The sequence below is a fragment of the Echinops telfairi genome, unplaced genomic scaffold (assembly GCF_000313985.2).
Source record: "Echinops telfairi isolate 266 unplaced genomic scaffold, ASM31398v2 ScPeMD7_7472;HRSCAF=8510, whole genome shotgun sequence".
NCBI lineage: Eukaryota > Metazoa > Chordata > Mammalia > Afrosoricida > Tenrecidae > Echinops > Echinops telfairi.
In genome coordinates this window covers 1,177,718-1,201,805 of record NW_022111376.1, presented here as the reverse complement: position 1 = coordinate 1,201,805, position 24,088 = coordinate 1,177,718, and the positions used below count along the sequence as shown (strand labels likewise).

Genomic DNA, 24,088 nt, shown 5'->3' with positions numbered 1-24,088 from the left:
ATATGTTGTTCCATGTGGGCTTTGTTGCTTCTGAGCTAGATGGCCGCTTGTTTACCTTCAAGCTTTTAAGACCCCAGACGCTATATCTTTTGTTTATCTCACATTCTTATGAATACAAAATCCATAAGGCATTATAAAATACATTTATATAATTCATGGCATTAATAAATTAAGGAAGAAAAACCATATAATCATGAGTACATGTAGACAAAAGCGTTCAATAAAAAGCAATTCTTATTCATTTACTAAGCAAACAAATCCATAAACTGAGTATGAATAGTCCTCTCTCTCCAACCCCATAGTTTATTAATCTCCTGCCCACTTCCCACTACCCCACTGTTCCTGGTCCTAGTCCAAAGTTACCACCAAGCCCACCTTCTATCACTGCTGCAGCTTCTGGATGGATTTCCCTACTTTTCCTCCTGTTCTCTTACCACCTGTTCTCCACCCACTCAATACCTACCCTGAGTCCATCTCACTCAGTTAACATTTAAGTAATTACAGTGGGCTAAAGGAGCCCTGGTGGTAAAGTCGCTTAAGTGTTAGACTGCTAACTGGAAGGTCAGGAGTTCAAACCCACCACCCACTCTGCAGGAGGACGATGAGGCAGGTAATCTGCTTCTCTAGAGATTGATCATCTTGGAAACCTTTCAGTGCTGCTCTGCTTTACCCTGGCCTATAGGGTCCCTGTGGGTCAGCATCTACTCCAAGGCAGTGGGTTTCTTTGGGTTTTCGTTACAAAGGTCTACAAAGCCCTACGTGACCTACTACAGGAGAATCCCGGACCTCGACACTAACCTGTTCTAGAAGGAGCGTTGAGCGAGATGCAATGCAGTGGAGTTCTTAATCAATTTTTCCCATGAGAAATAATGGAAAATGGATTAATCCGTTCTCGACTGCCAAGTTTTTACCCTAACCTTGCCTTTTTATACAAAACATGGCACAGAAATTTCAAAGTAAATAAGTTCAGCGTTAAATAATATAATTTAAATAGGAAACAACATTTAAAAAGTTTTTAGCACCACAGGATGGCCCTACATTGAGACTGATGCAGATCTGGATCTGCGGACACGGATGTGGAGAGGAGGTGTGGAGAGTCATTGGAAGGGGAATCCCCTTCCATCAAATCAACTGGTAGCTGTTTTTCAGGAGGATTTTTCCCCTCTTTGCCTTTTTCACAGGGACCTGGCTGGCTTTCTCTCAAAAAAATCTGTCTCATGTGGTCAGCTGTTGGCGTTTCCTTAACTGTTTCCTAAAAGGGCTTACTAAATTATCAACAATATCAGTAACACAGTTAGCTAGTTCTTTATCATGATAGTTCTTTTCAAAAAACTCTTTCTTATGACCTATGTTTTTTTAAAATCTAAAAACAGTACAAAAAGCCACAAAAACTAAGAAAATTATAGCAAAACGCTTGGAACACAGCTGCAAAAGGTTTAAACAACACGTATTAACAACGCCAACTAACGCCGAGTGACCGAAACAGGAACAGCTCTTGTTTACGGGAATCACGTGCGTCGGGTCGGATTCCGAAGTTTTGTTAGAGCTCTGAGCAACCTTGTCTCGACGTGTGGAGTGGAAACCGACGACGTCGAGGGCGGATGCGGCCGAGCCCCGGGGTTCTACCGCACGTCTTGCTCACGGTTGTGACACTGGTCCCCTTGCTGTTCTTCTTACAGGCGTGGTCGGCTCCTGCCTGTGAATCTTCGCACTTGCGTTTTTCTTCAAAGCCCACCACAAATGTACTGGCAACGAATGCTGAGGGTGACTGCCGACTCTTAGTGACCTCATAGGACCAGGGGAGAACTACTCCTGGGGGTTTCCAAAACCATAGCGCTTTATGGGACTCGAGAGCTTCCTCTTCCTCCTGCAGAGCGACTGTTGGTTTTGAATTGCTGACCTGGAGGTAAGCTTAACTCATAATCACCATGCTAACCGGGATCCTGGTTTTCCCTTTCCCTCAGCCTGCTCCCAGTCTACTTTCCAGATCTCCACCTCCCCCCGCCCCTCCCCTTCCATATCACCGCCTTCCCCTGGACTAGATGATCTTCCTTCTCTCTAACACCCACTAACTCCTTTCCTTCATTTTTTTTCTTTAGTAGCCTTTATGATTTTCCATGCCTTATATTTTCTTGTTTGTTGACCATCTCCCTCCACTAGAATATAACCTCTACAAGAGCAGAAATTTGGGGGTCGATTTTATTTACTAATGTGCCCCACATGCCTAGAATAATACTTGACATTTAGTAAATACAATGGTAAATAGGAATGTATTACGCCTAGGGAACCAGTTTAGATATGCATGTGCTTATTCCAAACAAAATATATGTAAGCATATATTTTTGATCTGTGAATGGCTGCAGACAAGTTCCCTCGGTCATATACCTGTCTTAGTCTCATTAAAAGCTTAGAACTTACTTCCACCCAGTCGATGCCAACTCATAGTGACCCTATGGGGCAGGGTAGAACTGCTCCTGGGAGTTGCTGAGACTGGCACTCTTCACGGCAGTAGAAAACCTTGTCTTTCTTCCATGAAGCAGCTGGTTCTTTCAAACTGCTGACCTTGGGGTTGGCAGCCCCAAATCTGAACCACCACTCCACCAGTGGTCCTTAGGCTCAGTAAGGGGCCTTCAAAAGAAAATCCCATCAAAGCAGTGGCTTCCAATGGGAGCTTCTAGGCCAATTCAATTCCAGGCTGAGGTCTTGGTGCAGATGGCTGGGACAACCATGTTTTGGGATGTCAAGGGGGTAATTTTCATAGATTTCTTGAAGTACACAGGACAATCAGGGGGACTTATTCGGGGGAAAAAATAAGAACATTGAAAGCTGCCTTGGTGAGGAAAAGGCTAGGGAAATTGCCCTGAGGAATTTCTTTTTTTCTCACCACACTGCTCCTTCTGCACGGGTAGGCTAGGCTTTAGTAAAGGTCGGGAAGAATTGCGTTGGGGAACGCTACCCTACCCAACCTGCAGTCCCATCTTGCCCCTTCAGACTTCTTTCGTTCCTCAAACTCAACATTTACTAAAGGTTTCCATGATTTTACATACTTTTGACTTATCTTTATATTTGCTAATATATATTAATTTTCCTTAAAAATATTCATCAAGAACTTATAGTAAACATCATGTAAAATGGTGAAATTTAGAATTTTTAAAAATTAGTAACGGAAAAGGATAATCAGTATCATTATTACTACTGTTCTTCAACACTGCACTAAATGTCCTTGTTTTTGCCAGTGCTTTCAGGGCAACGTGAACTTCTTTAATATCATCAGTTGATAATCAAATGCTACCTGCACTTCCTTGATTAAAGCCCTTTGTTGTACAAACAGTTGATGAAGCATATTTTATCTTTCATTTTTCTTTTGCCACTTGTGCTTTTGGCCCTGAATGTTAAAAAATAGTTGCTAAATCCAAGATCATGATTAACCTGTATGCTCTCTTCTCAGGGTTTTGTTGTTTTACCCCTTACATATTTTTTATCCATTTTCATCGTTCTTAATATAAACTTAGTACCCCTAAACAATGCTATCTTTTCCCCGACTCCCATCTGACCCTGGTAACTACTAATAAACTTATGACTCTGTGCATTTGTCTATTCAGAATATTTCATATAAGTTGGGTCATGCAATATTTGTCCTTTTGAGTCTAACGTATTTCACTCAGCATATTATTTTCAAGGTTTATCCTTGTTTGCAGATGCCATCGGGTTGGTTCAAACGCATTGCCATGTGTTGTACAATAGAATTAAACATTCTATCAAAACTTCATTTGTCTTTATGGCTGAGTAATAGTTCATGTATATATCAAAGTTTATATATCCATTTGTTGATAAGACATTTGGGTTTTTCCATCTTTTGGCTATTGTGAGTAGTGCTGCAATGACTATTGGTGTGCAAGCACCTGTTTAAGTCAATCCTTTTAATCGTTTTCCGTAATATCTAGGAGTGGAATTGATGGGTCACATGTTAGTTCTATGTTTAACTTTGGCAGGGGTGTGTGCACACACAATATTTGTTGGGAGACCTGATTTCCCGAGATGTTAGGCCCATGTCCTGGGCCTGGCTGCACCCAGGAGTCTACCAGGCCACTCTGTGTGGGGGTAGCTGCATCAAGTTTCATCAGTTACTCATGTCTAGATTTCTTGCAGCCAAGAGTCCTCAAGAGGCAAGAAGCAGTTGGGGCCCCATAGTGGCGGGAGGTTGCACCTGCTGAGCAGGAAGCAGCATACGAGGGGGTACCTCCCCAAGTGGAAAAAAAGCTCCGCTGGGCAGAGCTTTCATAGTATACATTTTTTCCCACTAGGTGAACATCAAGCAACTCGCTCTGAGTTAGTGCACCCAGTGGCATCACCTGGGAAGCTTCTCTCTGGTCACAGTGAATTTTTTCATAAAAGCAATTGCGCTGGAACCTCATGTTTTGTGATGGCCCATTTGCGAGAACAGCGTGAGGCTGTGAAATTTTGCTTCCTGCTCAGGAAACCTGCCACAGAAACTGTTGTGACGTTGAACACAGCTTACAAAGACAGGGCTAAGGGAAAAACTCAAGTGTATGAATGGTTTTCTCATTTCAAAAAAGGTGAAATGTTGATTGATGACAAATTTCATTCTGGATGTCCATCAACCTCCTGCCTGGATGAAAACGTTGACTCATAGTGCATTTGAAGTTTGTTCCACCAGGTCAGACTGTTAATCAAGCTTTTTATTTAGAGGTTCTGAAAAGGTAGTGTAACAGTGTGCGACAAAAAAGGCCTGATTTATAGCAAATGGGGGACTGGTTTTGCCACCATGACAATGCACCTGCTCACACAGCCATCTCAGTACTCCAGTTTTGGGCAAAAAAACAGTATACCTTTCTTGCCCCATGCACTTGACTCACTTGACCTTGCTCCGTGTGACTTCTTTTTGTTTCCACAAATGCAGAGAGTCAAGGGAGGACAGTGATTTGATGACATTGAAGAGGTGAAGGAAAAAAAAAAGAGGGAGGTGCTGTCAGCCATCCAACCAGATGAGTTTGAAAAATGTTTCCAAGAACAGAATTGCAGATTTGACAAACATATTAAGTGTAAGGGAGAGTACTTTGAAGGTGATAAAATTGTTTTGTAAAAAAATTTAAATACATAGCTTTGGAAGAAGTTCCATTTTGGGGGAGGGTACCCCCTCCCATATGTTCTGAACATATGCACAACTGCCTCGTTTTGTTCAGACACTTCTCCAAGGCCTTCAGAGGCTCAGCACAGATTTGGAAGATCTGGCAGATGATTGGGTGTGAAGATGCACAGTGAGCAATGGTCATCTTGAGGTGATCTCAGTCCCACTGCTATGACTCAGGCTTGGCTGCCACGCAATGGCCAAACAGCTCCAGCTCCCAGCCCCAGTAGTGAGCCAGGACCTTCAGGGCTGCCTGCATCAATGAAGGTGTGTGGCCAGTCAGGGAGAGCGACCAACCTCTTCTGGTATCAGGCTCTCGTGGCTGCGCCAGGTTCGACCTGCCCCCCCCACCCTCCGCCCTCCCCCATCCCCCGTTAGAGAGCAGGCCAGTCACCTCAGTCCTTTTCAGGGTATCTTTCAATCTTGCAGACCTCTAATGGTGACACCCTCGTCTAGTCCTCTGCGTGGCTTTCTCTCTTCCTGGGCTCTCTGGAAGTTAGTCATCCCTATGTTTAACTTTTGAGGAATAGCAAGGAGCATTTTGAAAATGAAATTAAAAGAAAAATTTTAATAGGAGACAAAACATAATTTAGTTAAGTACTTCTGTAGGAGGTGTGTACACTGAAATTAAAGACTTTGGGGGCTAAAATTGAGAACCTGATTCTAGGAGATTTTGAAAAGGAAAAGGATATAGAATAGCCATGACATTCTTGAAAAAGAAGACTTATACTACTTCTAACGTTTTAGAAATCAAGACAATGTGGCATTGGTCAAAGTACATATAATGATCAGGGAAACAAAATAGAGCAACACCTATGCTCAATGGATTCTCACTGAAGTTGCTAGGGGAATATCAGTAGGGCAAACAATGATTTCAGGCAACAGTTGCATCCTCTCGCCATACTTATTCAATTATATATGCTGAATATATCATCAGAGAAACCGGATTATATGAAAAGGAGTGTGGCACCAGGATTGGAGGAAGGCTTGTTAACAGCCTGTAACATGCAGATGACACAGCCTTGCTTGCTGAAACGGACTTGAAGCACTTGCTGATGAAGCTCAAGGGTTACAGCCCTCAATATGGATTACAATTTATGTCAGGAAGACTAAAATCCTCACAACTGCACCAATAAGTGACAGCATGGTAAATGAAGAACATTTTGAAGTTGTCAAGGATTTCATCACACATCGATCCACAATCAGTGCTTATGGAAGTAGCAATCAAGAAATCAAAGGATGCATTGCATTAGGTCAATCTGCCGCATGAGACTTCTTTAAAGTGTTGAAAAGCAAGGCTGTCACTTTGCGGTAGCAAGTTACTGAAGTACACCGGGCACAAGCCTGGCCCCACGTGTGCGTGAAGGCTGAAGCTTAAATAAGGAAGACCAAGGAAGAATCTGGGTGCTGGAGAAGCATATGGAAAGTATCATGGACGTCCAAAAGAGCAAACACATCTCTCAGAAAAAGTAAGGCCAAAGTGCTTCTTAGAGGTAAGATGGTGCGACCTCTCACCTATTTTGGACATGTTGTCAGGAGGGACTAGTCCCTGGAGAAGGCCATCATGTTTGGTAAAGTAGAGGGGCAGAGGAAAAGGGGAAGGCCTTCAAGAACAATTATGAAAGATAGTTAAGTCAAATTTATTCATTCTATTAATAAGATCTACTCCATGACTGTCAGCGCTTTCCCACATATTCTACCAGACAGGTGTTAAATTCTTCTGCTATTACTATGAATTTTTCTAGTTCTCCTTTTAACTCCAAAATCTATTTACATTTTGATACTATGCACATATTTAGAATGTGATACCTTTTTGGTATCCCTCCCTGCCCTTTTTTTCATTATGTAATATTCTTTTTTATTCTTAGTAATGCTTTTTACTTATATCTGTCTAGCCTGACATCAGTATACCACAGCATTGAGCCAATTTGAACTCATAGTGACCCTTTAGGGCAGAGTAGAACTCCCCTTGTGGATTTCTGAGGCTGTAATATATTTTTTTCTTTTTTTCTTTTTTAACATTTTATCAGGGGCTCATACAACTGCCATCCCAATCCACACACACATCAATTGTGTAAAGCGCACTTGTACATCGTCTCTCAAAACATTTTCTCTCCATTTAAACCCCCGACATTAGGTCCTCATTTTTCCCCTCCCTCCCCGCTCCCCCCTCCCGCATGAGCCCTTGATAGTTTATAAATGGGTATTTTGTCATATCTTGCCCTGTCCGACGTCTCCCTTCATCCACTTTTCGGCTGTCTGTCCCCCAGGGAGGAGGTCACACACAGTTCCATGTAATCGGTTCCCTCCTTCCTACCCATTCTCCCTTTACCCTCCCTGTTTCGCCGCTCACACCACTGGTCCTATAGGGCCCATCCGTCCTGGATTCCCTGTACCTTCAGTTCCTATCCGTACCAGTGTACCCCCTCTGGTCTAGAGGCTGTAATATTTTTTATGTGAGTAGAAACCCACCTCTTTCTCCCAGGTATCAGTATAGAAACACACATCTTCTTTTAGTTTATATTTTCAAGGTGTACCTTCTTCCATCATGTTATTTTCAACTTGTTTGGAATATTTATATTTAAAGTGGGTCTCTTGTAAGCAACATCAATTTAGATTCTCCAAATTGGGGCATGCTCAGTAGTTTATTTCTTTATACTTTGAGTAGTATTCCATAGTCTGAATTTATCAGCATATTGATTCATTCACTAGACAAAAGACATTCAGTTTGTTTTTGGTTTGGGACAATTATGAATCAAGTACATATAAACATTTGTGTACAGGTTTAAAAAAATTTTTTTTGTGTACAGGTTTTTGTGTGAAGTGATATTTTAATTTTTCTAGGGAAAGATTTCTCAACAGCAGGCCATTGACACTTTGAATTGGATAAATTCGTTCTTGTGAGGAACTAGCTTATGCTTAGCCGCATCTACTCTGGAGTCTAATGTAAACATGCAAATTCCTGTTTTGCTGTGATGGGCTGTGTAACTAAGTATATATGCTTTTCTATGTATGTGTTGTAGTCTACAAATAAAAGGGGAAAATGAATTAAATTCAAAACTAAAATGTGTAAATTTTTGGAGTTAGAAAATCAAGAGGGAAGACGAGTTAACATTTATCAAGCTTAAAGAACTGAGAACAATTCAAGTCATGAGTTGCAATATTGAATTTTTCTATGGGCAAAATATCGGGCTGTATTGCTAGGTGCTGTCAGGTGGGTTCTATTTACCATAGAACTAAACACGGCCCGGGCTGCCACCCTCCTCACAGCTCTGATGTTTGCACTCATTGTTCCAGCCACTGTGTCAATCCATCTCCTTGACGGCTTTCCCCTGTTCCCCTGACCTTCTACTTTAGCAAGAAGGATGACCCTTTGAACTCTGTAGGAAGCATCAAAAAAAGATGGAAGAAATACCCAAGGTTGCCATACCAAAAGGAATAGGTCGGTGTTTTACCATTTCCGGAGGAAAAGCCCATGATTCAGATCTAATGGTCTTGTAGTAGGAAGTTCACATTGCACTGAGAGCACCGGTGAAAAGCAAAGGTCAAGGGCATGAATTGAGATGTTCCAACAAATGGTGTGCGGGAGGCGCTCATTTGTTTACGCCAAGAAATTCTGAAGACAGCTTCCCGGTCAGCATACTGGAAGAGATTCGCATTTGTGCTCATTCCAATGAAAAGTGACCTGATACAATGAGGAGCTTATCAAATAATGTAATTAATATCACATGCAAGTAACATTTTGCAAGTAAAATAAATTTTAAATGATTCAAACAATACATTGACAGGGCATGGCTAGAAATTCAACCTGCCTTTAGAATAGGTCTTGCAATGAGGGCTATCATTGATGACATCCGACAGAGCTTGACTGAAGGCAGAGAATACCAAAAAGATGTTTGCTTGTGTTTTATTGGAGATACCAAAACATACCAAAGCATTAAAACTATGAATAACAATGTGAAGAATGAAAATTTCAGGACACTTAACTACATTTATGTAGAAACTGCACATAGACCATTTAATACAGTTCCTCATCTTGTGGTGACCCCACAACCATAAAATTATTTTTGTTGCTAATTTATCACTGTCATTTTGCTACTGTGATGAATCGGGCGACTGCTGTGAAAGGGTTGTTCGACCCCCAAAGGGGTCGCGACCCACAGGTTGAGCACCACTGGTCTAGGCCAAGAGGTTTTAACAAATAAGGTAATGCTGAGGAGCTTAACATTAGGAAAGGTGTCTGTCAGGGTTGTACCTTTTTACCATATTTATTCAGTCTGTATTCTGAGCCAATAATCTGAGGCTAAACGATATGAGAAAGAGAATGTGCTGTCACTATTGGAGAAAAGACTCTTCTACTCTTCACTATGCAGATAACACAGCCTTGCTTGCAAGCCAAGAGCACTGGAAACATTTGCTGATGAAGAGCAAAGACTACATCCTCCAATATGGACACATAAGGAAAACAAAATCTTCAGATTTGGACCAATAAGCAACATCATGATAAATGAAGAAAATCTTGATATTTTTGAGAACTTCATTTTACTTAGATCCACAATCAACACCTAGAGAAGCCGAATTCAAGAAATCAAACTGCAGTGCACTGGAAAACTCTGCTGAGGAGATCTCTGAAGTGTTCAAAAGTAGTCACTTTGTGTATTAAGGAGTGTTTAATACAAGTCATGATACTTTCAATCAGCTCATAAGCATATGAAAGTTGACCAACGAATAAAGAGGACTGAAGAAGTGATGCCTTTGAATGATGATGTTGGCTGGGAATATTGAATATGCCATGTACTACCAAAGGAATGAAAAAGAATGATCAAATATCAACCCTAAGAAAACAGCCAACCCAATTTTAAAATCTGTATTAGAAGTGCAGCCAGAATGTCCTTCAGAACTGAGGATGGAGAGATTTAATCTCATGCCCTTTGAACCTGTTATCATGTCTATGAGAAGGAAATACTACTTGGTAAAGCAAAGGGACAGGCAAAAAGAAAACTTTAAATGAGATTGATCAGCACAGAGGCTGCAGCAATGGGCCGAGATATGGGCTGTGACACTTGTGACAATGGTGCCTGATCTGAATGCTTTTTCTGCTTTCCATGGGGTTGTGAGGAATCAGAACTGACTCTATAGAATCTATGAACAAGAACAGTATTTACCCACTAAATGCCAACCCTTCACCCCAGTCTTGACAACCAAGAGTACATATAAATATTGCCAAATATTTCCCAGGGTCAAGATCACCTCAATTGAGAACCCCATTTCTAGGGTAGGAACACCCGAAACCAAACCTGTTACCTTGGGAGTCATTGCCAACTGATTGTGAGTATATAGAACAAAGTAGAATTGCCTCACAGGGTGTCCAAAGCTGTAATGTGTGTGTGTGTGTGTGTGTGTGTGTGTGTGTGTGTGTTGGTTGATGGGGATTTATTTACACAGTGTCCCAAGGCAACAGGAAGGAAGCTGGGTGGGGTTGAGATCTGCTGAAAAAGCACTTGGAGAGCTTCACCGGCTGCTGGTCAAAGGGCCCTGTCTCAGGCACCTCCAGCAGAGCCTGGAGTAGCTTGCACATCTGGGTGTTCCGGAAGAGCTGCTGCAGCCTGGGGTCAGAGCAGGACCACTTCACGAGGAGTGAGGACCAGGCACAGAGGATGTGTTGCCTGTGTAGCTGGGCTGCTCGCACGCAGCACACTTGGTTCAGGAAAGAGACGTCGGCGTGGGTCCCAGAGGGAGAAGAAGCCAACTCACATCTTTGTTCTGCAGAGCAGGTGATGGCTACCGACTGCTAACTGTTCAGTTAGATGTCTTCCTGTCAACGCTAGCATAAATACCCAGGAGTTAGACTGCTGGGTCATATGGGAACCTATGTTTAACTTTTAAAGAAACTCCCAAACTGTACCAGTTTGCATTATACCAGAAATGCACTAGTTATTTTGTATTCTCATCAGCATTTATTTTCAGTAAGAATGTGTGTGTGTGTCTACCACTCTAATAGGTATATGATATTATTTCCATTATGTATTTATTTTATTTTTTCCTCAGTGACCAAAGATCTTAAACATATATTTTTTTCTGGTTACAGGTTTATTCAACACAAAAGCATCCCCTCCAACTTTGCTGGGGTGCTGACCACGTCCACGACCAAATCCACCTCTAAAGAGGAATTCTGTTGTAAGTGTCTCTGTGGGCCTCCCCTTGAGTCAGGCTCGCTGGTCGCTCACCCTCCAGACCTTGGAGTCGTGGCCTGCCAGTGTTGGGGCGGCGGCGGGGTAGGCGGAGGTAATCCCGGAGGTCCTGAGTCCCCTCACATGTAAAGTCCAGTAGAAAAGTCTCTTGTTCCTTCATGTAGCCTTAGGACTTGAGAGACTGCATGGCCTTCATGATGTGAAGGTTGGGCACGGTCTTGTCCGCCAGTTTGGGGTGCTTTGGCATGTGTGGACATCCTTCTTGGCCACCATTCCCCCCTCCTTGAAAAGGAGTTTATAGGGAACAATCTGGTTCTTCTTGGGTATCCACATCACGGCGACTGCTGTATCCTGAGCCAGGACAGGAAAGGCGATCTTTTCTTTTCTTTTTTTAAAAAATCATTTTATTGGAGGCTCTTACAACTGTTATCACAATCCATGCATACATCCATTGTCTCAAGCACATTTGTACATATGTTGCCATCATTGTTTTCAAAGCATTTTCTTTCTACTTGAGCCCTTGGTATCAGCTCCTCATTTTCCACCTCCCTCCCTCCCTCTCTCATGAACCCTTGATAATTTATAAATTATTTTTATTTTTTCATGTCTTGCACTGTCCAATGTCTCCCTTTACTCCATTGTCTGTTGTCCATCCTCCTGGGAGGGGGTTATTGATAGGTTATTGTGATCGGTTCCCTCTTTCTCCCCCCACCTTCCCCTTCCCCTCCTGGTATGGCTACTCTCAATATTGGTCCCAAGAGTTTATCTGAGTGGGATTCCCTATTTCCAGCTCTTATCTGTACTCATGTGCATGATCTGGTCAAGCCAGATTTTTAAGGTAGAATTACAGTCATGATAGTGGCGGGGAGTGGGGGGGTGGGGAGGAAGCCTTAAAGAACCAGAGGAAAGCTGTATGTTTCATTGGTGCTATACTGCACCCTGACTGGCCCGTCTTCTAACAAACCTTCTGTAAGCGGATGTCCAATTGCTTACAGATTGACTTTGGGCCTCCACTCCACACTCCTCTGCCCATCATTCACATTATGATTTTTTGCTCTGGGTCTTTGATGCCTGATACCTGATCCCATCGACACCTCATGATCACACAGGCTGGTGTGCTTCTTCCATGTGGGCTTTGTTGCTTCTCAGCTAGATGGCCACTTGTTTACCTTCAAGCCTTTAAGACCCCAGAAGCTATATCTTTTCATAGCCGGGCTCCATCAGCTTTCTTCACCATATTTGCTTATGCACCCATTTGTATTCAGCGATTGTGTCTGGAAGGTGAGCATCGTGGAATGCCAGTTTAATGGAACAAAGTGTTCTTGTGTTGAGGGAGTACTTGAGTTGAGGCCCAATGTTCACCTGCTTCCTTAATACTAAACCTATAAATATATGTACATAGATCTATTTCTCCATCGTCATATATAAATATATTTACATATGTACATGCCTATATTTAGATCTCTATAAATGTCCTTTGCCTCCTAGTTCTTTCCTCTATTTCCTTTGACTTTCCTCTTGTCCCATGATCATGTTCAACCTTCATTTGGGTTTCAGTAATTCCTTTCAGTTACATTGTCTTGATCAAGCCCTACCAGACCTCCTGCACCCTCCTCGCCATTGATTTTTGGTCACTTTTTTTCCCTTGTCCCTGGGTTTGTTAACACCCACTTCCTTTCCCCTACCTCCCCCCTCCCATGCCGCCCCCCCAACTGTCATCCCATTGTTCTCTCTTCTGGCTTGTTTATCCCACCTATCCCTTCCAGGTAGACATGCAACGACAACAATGTGCACAAACACAAGACCGAGCAAAACAAAGCAACAATAGAAAATAAAACAATACCTACAACAACGACAAAAAGGTAACCACACAAAAAAAGAAAAGCCTATAAATAGTTCAAGATCTATTTGTTGTCCTTTACGAGTGTTTTCCAGTCGAGTCTGGTGGGGCATCACACCCTGGCCCCACAGTCTATTTTTAGCGTTCCCTGGGGACTTCATCGCTCTGCTCCCCTTGCTGCTCTGCTGCATGCCCCCAGCGTCTAGTCTCGGCGTGGTGGGGTCAGGGCAGGCACAATTCCCGCAGTGTGTCTCCAGTGTTGTCCCCCGTGGTGCTATGGATCAGTGAGGAACGTCGTGTCCCATGGTGGGGCCGGCCCTGTGGTCCTCTCTGTGTATTGGCTGCTCTGAGCAGAAACATTTTCCTCAGGGCTTGGTGGGACAGGATGTGCTTCACTCTTTTTACCTCCCTGCTCATTGACTCCTGTGGGCTCTGATCAGACAGACACGTCCCTCTCCTTGAGCTGTAGCATCAGTGCTGTCCTCTGAAGTGAATTATTCTGGGGGTGGGGTGGGGGCTGTCCACTTAGTTGGTAATGGGGCTGGCCCCTTACGCCTCTCTATTGATTCCCTGCTTCATGCCAGTGTGTTGCCTTCTTGTCTTGGAGCTCCGGGTTGAAGTCTGGTCCCGCTATAGGGAAAGCCAATCTTAAGCATCTTTTCAAGCACTTATTTGCCATCCATATGTTTTTTTGATGAAGTATCTGTTCATGTTGCTTGCTCATTTTAAAACTGGGTTGCTGTTGATACTTTATAATTCTTTATACTGTCTGAAATAAGCCCTTTCTCAGACATGTACTTCTCACCCATTTATTTAATAATTGATTTATATCATTAGGAGCTCATTAGTATATATTTCATAATTTGGATTATTTATTTTATTGTTAACATTATTGTCGTTTTGACCAATGAGTTCTCTTTCAGACTGGCTTCTGTGTCTTTTTGACAGGACCCTATCCTTCTTTTTTTCATATACGGTATGCTGTATATAAATTTAAATTACGTGTCTTACCTTCTCATTCATGATTTATCTTCCCTCCCCCTCCCCTAGAATAATATTTTTGAGTGTGAAAACATTTTCCTAGCGAAAAATTTACCTATGTTACTATGTTTACTTATGTATCTGTCTATACTATACTATACTATGCATCTATATGTGTTATAATCTATGTATCATTTTTTCATAAATTTAATTTATTTGTTCTTCTGTCTTTACCTTCCTCCCCACCCCAGCTTCTCTGTACCCACAAAAATCGAATTCTATGGGTATGAAAACCATTTTTTAAATATTGTTTTCTTTTATTATAGTCTCATACAGTACTTATCTTTTTAGGATTGACTAACCTCTCTCAGAATACTATATTCCAAATTTGCCCATGTCATGAGATGTCTGTTTCCTCATTATTTTTCAGAGATGTGTAATATCCCATTATATTTACATGCATATATATGAATATTTATGTGTATCCCAAAGTTTATTGAGCCATTCCTCCATCGAAGTACACTTTAGGCTGTTTTCATTTCCTTGCTGTTACGAATGTTGTTGTTGTGAGGTGCCATCGAGTCGGCTCCAACCCATAGCAACGCTCTGCACAACAGAAGGAATCACTGCGCCACCCTCACCGTTGTTCCTGTGCCGGAGCCCAGGGTGGCAGTCCATCTTGTTGACGGCCTTCTCTTTTCCGCAGATCCTCCACTTCACCAACCATGATACTGTTCACCTGGTACTGGTCTCTCCTGTCAATATGTCCAAGTATGTAAGACGCAGTTTTGCCATCCTAGCCTCTAAGGAACACGCTGGCTTTACTTCTTCTAATACAGATCAGTTTGTCCTTTTAGCAGTCCATGGGACTTTCAATAATCTTCTCTAGCACCACAATTCAAATGCATTGATTATTCTGTCTTCCAACTTTCATATGTATATGATGCAAGGGAGAATACCATGGTTTGAGTCAGGTGTGCTTTGGTCCACAAGCAAGTAACATCCTTGCTTTTCAATACTCTGAAGAGATCTCGTGCAGCAGATTTACCTAAGTGTACCTTCAGTATGGATTACAAGTCAATGTAAGACAGACCCAAATCCTCACAACTGGACCAATAGTAGCATCATGATAAATGGAGAAGACATTGAAGATGTCAAGGATTTTGTCTGAACTTGGATCCACAATCAATGCTCATGGAAGCAGCAGTCAGGAGAGCAAAAGACATAATCCCTTATGAAGAGTGCTCCCATAAATTTGGAGTGCATCTATCTGTAATTTGATCCTTATTTCTTTAGGGAATAGACCAAGTAGGATTCTTGCATACTAAGGAGAGAACTGTGAAAGTGAAAATTAAAAAAAAAATCATACCATTTAGTCACTACCCCAAATATTAAAAACTTAAGAATAAACCTAATCAGAGAAATGAAATTAATGTCCAGAGAAAACTACAAACCACTACTACAAGAAACTAAAACACTTACATAAATATAGGAAGGCTTAATATTGTGAAAATGTCTATATTACTTGAAGCTATCTATAAATATAACCAAATTCTGATCCAAACTCCAGCACCATTCTTCAAAGAAATGGAAAAACTAATTACCAACTGAATATGGAAAGGAAAGGAACCCAAGCAGCAAAAACCTATTGAAAAATAAAAATAATATAGAAAACCTCTCCCTTCCTGACCACGAACCCTATTACATGGTCACTGTAGTCCAAAGAGCTTGGCATGGTACAACAGTGGACCCGGTACAGCGTTCTGGTGGCTAAGGGTTTCTTTTTCTGTGTGTGTTCTAATTGTTGAAGCTGTTGGGTCAGGGGTTGATTTTGGTTCTTATTTTGTTGTTGGCTACAAATTGCCCTCTGAGTGCTGCTTTTGCTATGTCTCCAAGGCTTTGGTATATTTTATTTTGTTCTTGAGGAAATCTTTCGTTGCACTCCTCATTTTTCCAATTTCCTGCTAGTTTTTAAGCAGGGCATTGTTCAATTTCCATGTACTTAATTTTTCTTGATCTCCCTATTATTGATATCTAATATTATATAGCATTGTGAGCTGAGAAAATGTTTTGTTATATTTCAATGCATTTCAATTTATTTGTGCTTGTGTTTTCGTCTAACATGGTCTACTCTGCATTGGGTTCCATGTGCACTGGGGAAAAATGTGTCATGTGCTGTTGTTGGGTGGAGGGCTCCATATATGTCTAAAAGATCAAGTTGCCTAGTTCTGTTGTTCAGTTCTTCTATTGATTTTCTTCCTAGTTGATCTGTCCCACTTTGAGACTGGTATATTGAAGTCTCTTACTATTATTGTAGCATTGTATCTTTGTCTTCAGTTCTATGCGTTTAATTTATATATTTAAGGGGGTTTTATAGGATGCATCAATATTTATTATGGTTATAACTTATTCATATGTGGCTTTAATCTTCCCTGATGGCTTCATCAGAAATTAATATTGTCATTCTTGCTTTTTAAAATTGCCCTGAGCGTGATGTATTTTTTCATCCTTTGATTTTTAATCTGTTTTTGTCTTATGTCTAAGATGTGTTTCTTATAAGCAGCATATTAATACGTCTTGTTTTCTTATCCATTCTGCTTCTCTCTGTCTCGTCACTGGTGAGTTTAATCCATTTACCCGCAGTGCTATTATTAATAGGTATGATTTCACTGCTGTAATTTTGCTGCATGTTTTGTGTATATGGTGTTATTGGAGCCCTGGTGGCATAGTGGTTATGCATTAGGCTGATAAATGCAAGGTCAGCAGGCCAAAACTACCAGCTGCACCTTAGGATAAAGACAGGGCTTTCTACTCCTGTCAAGAGTGACAGTCTCAGAAACTCACAGGACCAGTTCGACCCTGTCCTACAGGGTTGCTGTCAGTTGGTATCAATTCAATGACAGTGAGTTTGTTTTGATTTGGTTATTGTTTTCTTTATTCACCATAATTTTCTGTGTTGCGTTAATTTTGTGAGCTGTATTGCCATTTTTCCTTAGATTTCTTCTTCTTTGAACTGTTTACACACTATTTGTGCTTTTCCTCTTTTTCATTTTAATGAGGTTTTTATTATTTTCTTGGGGTCAACTTGCTTTACATTATTTCTTTTCCAAATTTAAGACAATTTATTCTCTCTTGCAAACTACTGAACTTCCTCTCCACTTGATTCTTTTATATCTACTCTATGCCTTCTCTTTGTTATTGTCTTCACTGCAGAATGTTATCTCCGGTTCCCTATTTTCAGGCTTGCAGGTTTGTTTTGCTTCGTTTGCTGCTTGAGTACACGGGTTTCTCAAAAGTGGTGTTTTGTGTGTCATTCTCAGGTCGCTGTCTGATGTCAAGTTTTTGTCCAAAGATCTCCCTTTTGTGTTTTTGAAAGGTTGGTCTTGTTTTTACAAATTCCTTTAATTTTTTTCTTGTCTGAAAATATCCTTATTCCTCCCTCATATTTGAGAGATAATTTTGCTGAAAATAAGGTTCCTGGTTGGCCATTGTTTTTTCTTTTGGAGTTTTGTACATGTCATTCCATTGCCTGCTTACGTGCATGGTTTCTGTACTTACTGGTTCCAATTTATTTGCATCTTTCCTTTTTCCCTGAGTTGCACTCAAGATTCTTTCCTTGTCTTTGATTTTGGGAATTTTGACTCTGATATGCCACAGTAATTTTCTTTGGGGGCCAATCCTCTTTAGAGTTCTTTCAGGTTCTTACATGCTTATTTTCTCCTCTGTCATGAGTTTATGAAAGTTTTATTTCAGTATTTGTTGGGTTATTTTCCCTGTGGGTTTTTTATTATTATTTTTTGTGTTGATTCTGGAACTTTAGTTAAATATGTTATTCCTCTTAGTTGTGTCACACATTATTCTTCGCTTTCTTCAGAGTTCTCAGTTATTTTAGTAAATTGTTTTCTTGTAACTTGGTCTCAAGAATTTTGTCTTCAAGCTCAGTAATTTGGATTTCCATTGTTCCAATTCTACTGATTTGCTCTTTCAACATGTTTATCTAGTGCTAATATCTTATTAGTAGTTTTCTGGATTTCTATTTGGAGTTGTTGTATGCTTTTTAATTTTTTAATTATCTTCTGTTAGATTGCCCTCAGTGTTTTCCTGCTTGTCTACCTTCTTTTCTTGTTCTTCTTTTCTCTTCTGGTAGCTCTCTTGATATTTTCCTCCATCCATTGAAAGCACCTGAACATAATTTCTGGACACCCTCGTTGGTACTTCTGAGTCTCTGCTCTCATTGATCCCTTGTATGAGCCACTCTGTCTTGCTTTTGTTTGTTTTTATGTGGACTGATATTTTCTGCTGTCTGAGACATTGTGTTATTTTTCTGTTTGTTTCTATTTATTGACCCAGTTGTCTTGATGTAGATGCTGTTCCTTCCCCATTAGGTGTAGCTATTGAAAGTTTGGGGGTGACTCGATCATGTGGTGACAGTTAATTCCATGAAAGGATTATTGACAGACCAAGCAAAGCAAAAACAAGAACACAAATAATAGAACCTAGCAACCAACTTCACACCCCCCTTTAGGGTGTATGATGCACAATAAGAAACACAAATAAAACACACACAATAAAAAAGGAAAGAAAGAAAACAAACCAAAGAAAATCAGAAAAACCCGAAATCCCCAAGCTGGAGGTGGCTGCTGCTTTTGGTCAAGATACCAGGGCCATGGTTACCTTGTCTGGTTGCCAGGGAATGTGGGTCAATGATGGAAGGAGCTCAAGATCACACAGCTACAAAGGAAGAAGAAAACAAATGCCCCAAACGCTAGCTTGTTCTGCCCTGAAGGCTGCTTTATCCCAAAGCTGGGTTGGGAGTTGGCTGAAGTCATAGCTTGAGCTGACTGCCATATTGCAGTTTCTAAAGCCACCTGTGATGGCAACATATATACAAATGTGTTTGGTACAGTTGATGTAAGGATTGTTATAAGAGCTGTAAGAGCCCCAATAAAAATGATCTATAAAAATATATATATAGAGAAGAATGTGTTGAAGAAGAAGACGATGACAGGCCTGGAGCTGTCGGAAAGCTGGTGAATTTCAGGGTTAGGTTCCCTGCGCTTCCTCTCTTTGCATGTGTTCAATAATGAATAAACATCTTATTTCATGCTGTCAGTTGCACTCCCCACAATGTAATATCCCTCATTCCACTTCCTCCTGTTTTCCATTTTCCGTCTCTTTCCTAACCCTTCCTGCTCTCTGAACGTTGTTCTTGTCTATCACGCAGCGTTTGATCTCAAATGGTTGATTTTTCTCCCTAGTGTTATTGTTCACTCTATAACCTTGCCTATTGTTTCGCTAAAAGTTGAACCACAGGAAGGAGTTCCATTTCAGGCTGAAAGGGTGACTAGTCTTGAGGCTTTCACGAGTACCTGTCAGACCAGGAAACCTGAACTTTTTATACTTTTGAGTCTTGTTTCCCCGTTTTCCTCTCTATAGGGACCTTCTAATGTGATTCTTTTCAGAGTGCCGAGTAGTGGTAGCAAGACACCACCCAGTTCTTCTGGTCTCAGGGTTGCGGGGAGACTGATGTGGATATGGTCCCTTAGTCTGCTGGACTGATTAGGTCCACGTGTCTTTGGATTTTCACCACTTTTCTGTCCTCCACATGGGGAGCCTAGTGGTTGCACCTTAGATGGCTGCCCTCGGGCAGCATTCACAAAAGCAGGATGTGAAACCTTGCTTTTGTGAACACATGTATCATTAGACCTTGTTATTTCCCGAGACCATGGTACTGATCTCCTAGGCGCCAGTGACTCATTCCCTGGGGGGTCTGGTTGTATTTCAGAAGCACTTCCCCTCTCCCTCCCATACCTGTTCAGTGTGTGTCTATCCAAGTATCTACTTGTGGATCCGCACGAGTGCAGGAGTGTTTATATAGCAGTTTTTGCCTATGTTACTTTTAATTCTTGCCAACCTCTATGGCCAGTATTTTTGAATATGAGGGTATATCATATCTACTATTAAGTTGTTAATCCGTTGACTGAATTAATAGAATGGGAGATTGTCCTGGGTGGGCCTGGTCTAATCAGGCTAGCCTTTAAAGGAGATAAAGCATAAGAGAGACATTCTCCTTAGAGGAAAGGGATTGCCCACAGGAACTGGACAAGGACCCTGGTGACAGCTAGCCAATAAACAGAAACCTTAGTGATACAGCTGCAAGTCATGGAATTTGTCAATAACCTGAAGGAGCTTGCAAGGAAACTGAGCTCTAGCTGAGAGCCAGTGCCCTGACTGCGTTCTGCATGTATTCCATCAGGCTAGTCAGCCCCAGTCTTCACCTGTCCTCACAGGCTACACAGTGTTCGCAATGTGCCACCTCGTTCCCACCCCACTGTGGAGTTCTAGCTCACAGATAAGTTACTTTCCTTTTTAAAAGTATGTTACGTACTAAACATTTTGGGGGAAATTTTAAATTTCTTACTTTTATGTAGTTGAAGGGGAAGATTTATGCATGTGCTTCATTTAGCATGGAGGATCCAAAATCACAAATAACTTTATGATTAGATTTCCCAACTTTAAGTAATCAAACTGAATTAAAGGCTATGTCAAGATTGGAGTTTTTCTGAGAGGTCGACAATAAAGTAAGTCAGATTTACTTCAATGCCAATGTCTCCAGTCTCCATCAAGGATCAAGGACAGCTTTGAAAGTAAGTGAAGCTCAGATTTCTGAGCCTCACCCAGATTTCCAAGTCCTTCCACTTCTAGTTCCTAAGAGGAGGGTCTTCAAGAGGCTTGTGGGAAATAGAATAGAAAGACAATGGAATTTCCCTGTGAACTGTTTGAAGATCCCTTTTATACTATCTATATAAATTAAACAAATAATTTGAACCTTTGGAAACTCCCTGGTATACTATCTACATAAATTAAATAATTCCCTAGTAACACTTTCTAATCATATATGATCCAAGGGAATCTTTGTAAAACTTCTTTTGAAAGATAGCAAAAGATGCCTGGAAACGAAAAAGGTGTTAGATTTCCAAAGGAATGATTCTCAAACGGAAACAAACAGGAGAGTAAAAGAGACCGTCACAAGCACGATCGTCTCTTGTCAAATGCTGTACCTTGGAGGGGCCAATGTCTGTTCTAGAAACTCCTCAATTTTAATGAAGTCTGTTTTCAACTCCTTGTTAAACACCAGGAAGGGAGGGTTGGTACCTGGGGCTAAGTCCTTCAGCTCTTCAGGCTTTCTATGATGATTGAAAATAAGCAGAGTTAGGCCTATAGATAAAATGCACATTACACCAACACCAAGATTTCATTGGTAGCTACTTAGCTCAATCCCCCAAATGAGCTATCTCTTGATTTCTCTTACCTGGTCATGTCAACAGTGGTCACATTGAATTTAACTCCTTTCAGCCAGAGGACCATGAAAATGCGTTGGCAAAAGGGACAGTTTCCAATACTCTCCCCATCACTCCCAGCCTAGTAAGATAAAGAAAGGTCTTAGTTCAGTCATGCGTAGAGTCATTCAACAAATATATGAGTGCCAGCTTGGAACTGAGCTAGCTGCTGGGCACACTGTGGGAAGACCTTAGTCTTCAGAGATCCTACAATTTTCAGGCAGAGTGCAATGGTGAATGCAATGATTTCATTACAAAATATGATCTGCACAATAATAACATTTATATAATCCCAGAGTTTATATAATCATTCCTCTATTGATGGAAATTTAGGAAATTCCATTTTGTTAGAAATCATAAATGCTATTGCAATAAATATTTCTGAATATATAATTTGTTCCATTTCTGGGATTATATATTTTTTAATTTATGAAATTTAAAATAAATTAGGTGGTAGCTTTACGTTCAGCAGTTCATCAATCTCAGTCCTCATATTCTCTCCCCTGATTTCTCCTCTCTCTCATGGGTCTCTATCCTCCTTTTTAGCTGAGTCAATACTTGTCAATCTTCTCATCTGTTGCTTCATCTTCCCTTGTTTGCCCTCCCTCCCCTGGGAATCTCCAAAGTCTGTTCCCTTTGGTATGCAAGTCTTGTCCTGGTTTTGTTCCTGGTAGTTGTGGTCTCATACAATATTTGTCCTTCTGTAATTGACTAACTACATTCACATGTTGTCAGGAGAGACCAATCCCTGGAGAAGAGCATCATGCTTGATAATGTAGAGGAGCAGCAAGAAAGAGGAAGGCCCCATGAGGAGATGGAAGGACACAGTGGCTGTAACACTGGGATCAGGCATAGGAACAGTTGTGAGGACGGCGCGGGACTGGCCAGTGTTTTGTTCTGTTGTGCAGATGGTTGCTATGGGTACCTAACAACAAAAAATGCTCTCCAGGTTCATCCATGTTGCGAAGTACTTCATGGTTTCATCACTGTGTTTTAGCAATGCATAGTACTCCATTGTGCATATGTGCCAACATTTCTGTATCCATTCTTTTACAGCATTTGTGCTGTTTCCGAGTTCTTGCTATTGTGGACAGTGCTGCGAAGACCATGGAAGTGGATATGTCTGTTTATGTTACAGCTCTTACATCTTTAGGGTGTATGCCTAGCAGAGGTATTGCTGGATCATAAAGAATGTAATTCCCAGTTGTTTGAGGTAACACCATATCACCATATCAAAGAGTAATTGTATCATAAGAAAACATCCCAGCCCAGTCCAGATCAAGTCTGTGTCTGATTTTAGCCCGTATCTCCAATACTATGAATTCCTTTTCAGACTCACACAGCACATGCAATGATGCCAAATGCAGGAAGATCACAGGCCAGTGGGTAAAAAAGTCTTGTGGATCCAGTGGTGGTTGGAAGCATCTCGGCACGGGTGCAAATCTTCACATGGCTCCTCAACAGGAAGGTGAAGCAGAGAGAGTGTGTCCTACCTTCAGGGAGGAATAGAGGAAGTTCCCAGAATCCTCATGAAAAGGCCATGCCCACAAGGAGGGATCATCAGGCGGTGAACTGATTGACAAGGCTATACTCCACCCATTTATTCTTTTATCAAGTTGACGTGAAATTGTATAAATGCCACATAGTGTTTAATATATTCTGGACACTTGTAATTGTGAGATAATTTTATGTCAACTTGAAGATGTATAAAAATGTAGGAGTAGGATCCAACTTGTCAATCAGGTCACAGCCTGATGATGCCTCCTAGGGGTGTGGCCTTCTTATAGCCAAGGGGGAACTGGGAACCTCCCTCCCTCTATTTGCTTCCTTGGTCTTCCTGCTTGCTGGGACTCTGACACTGATCCTGAAAGCTGCTGGTGTCCTACCATCTTTCTACCAACCTCGGATCCACACGACTCTGCACCCACCAGCCTGCAATCTTCCTGCAGTATGTGGCTTTGTGAGTCTGTGGACTAGTATTGGACTTATGGGCTTGAGTTGGGTTGGGCTGCGCTGCCTTCTTGATATGTAATTACTTCTTAATATAGAACTCTGTCTTATAAATAGATGAGTGTCACTGCATTTGTTTCTCTAGACAACCTGGTCTAACACAGCACTAAAGCCACATGTTAAAATGAACAAATAGTCCCCCAAATAACATGTAAGTTATAAGTTGAGATAAATCCTTTTAAGGAAAGAAAGACATTTTATGATAGTATATATCAGAGGAACCTAATCTAGGTGGAGTTTGTCAGGCAGAGCCTGTCCTGAAGCAGTGGCTTTGAGTCAAGTTCAAAGGATGAGTAAGAGTTAATGAGGTGAATGGAAATGAAGAGGGCAAGGAGAGGGAACAGCAAAAGGCTTCTAATGAATGAATGAGCCTGGCATGTATCAGGAACTGGAAGAAGGCCAATTTGACTGGGAGTCAGAGAGTGAGGGAGAGAAAGGAAACTAATGATAAATTGGGTGACATTAAAATTAAAAGCTGCCCCTCCCCTGAAAAAATAAGAAAAAAAATTAAAATCTGCTTTTTAAGAGAACTGTTATATAAATGAAAAATTTATATTATACAATTATAAAACATAAA

The 24,088-nt window shown here is 41.2% G+C and overlaps 1 protein-coding gene across 1 annotated transcript in view; it reads right to left on the bottom strand.

Moving 5' to 3' along the window:
* The window catches only part of CLIC2 (chloride intracellular channel 2), a 42,396-nt gene that overhangs the window by 5,715 nt on the left and 12,593 nt on the right, over positions 1-24,088 (bottom strand). Inside the window, exons 2-3 of the mRNA XM_030889020.2 lie at positions 21,474-21,583; positions 21,223-21,348 (exon numbers count right to left, since the gene is read on the bottom strand). Of these exons, the coding sequence (XP_030744880.2) occupies positions 21,223-21,348; positions 21,474-21,583 (236 nt within the window). The remainder of the gene's footprint in view (positions 1-21,222; positions 21,349-21,473; positions 21,584-24,088) is intronic.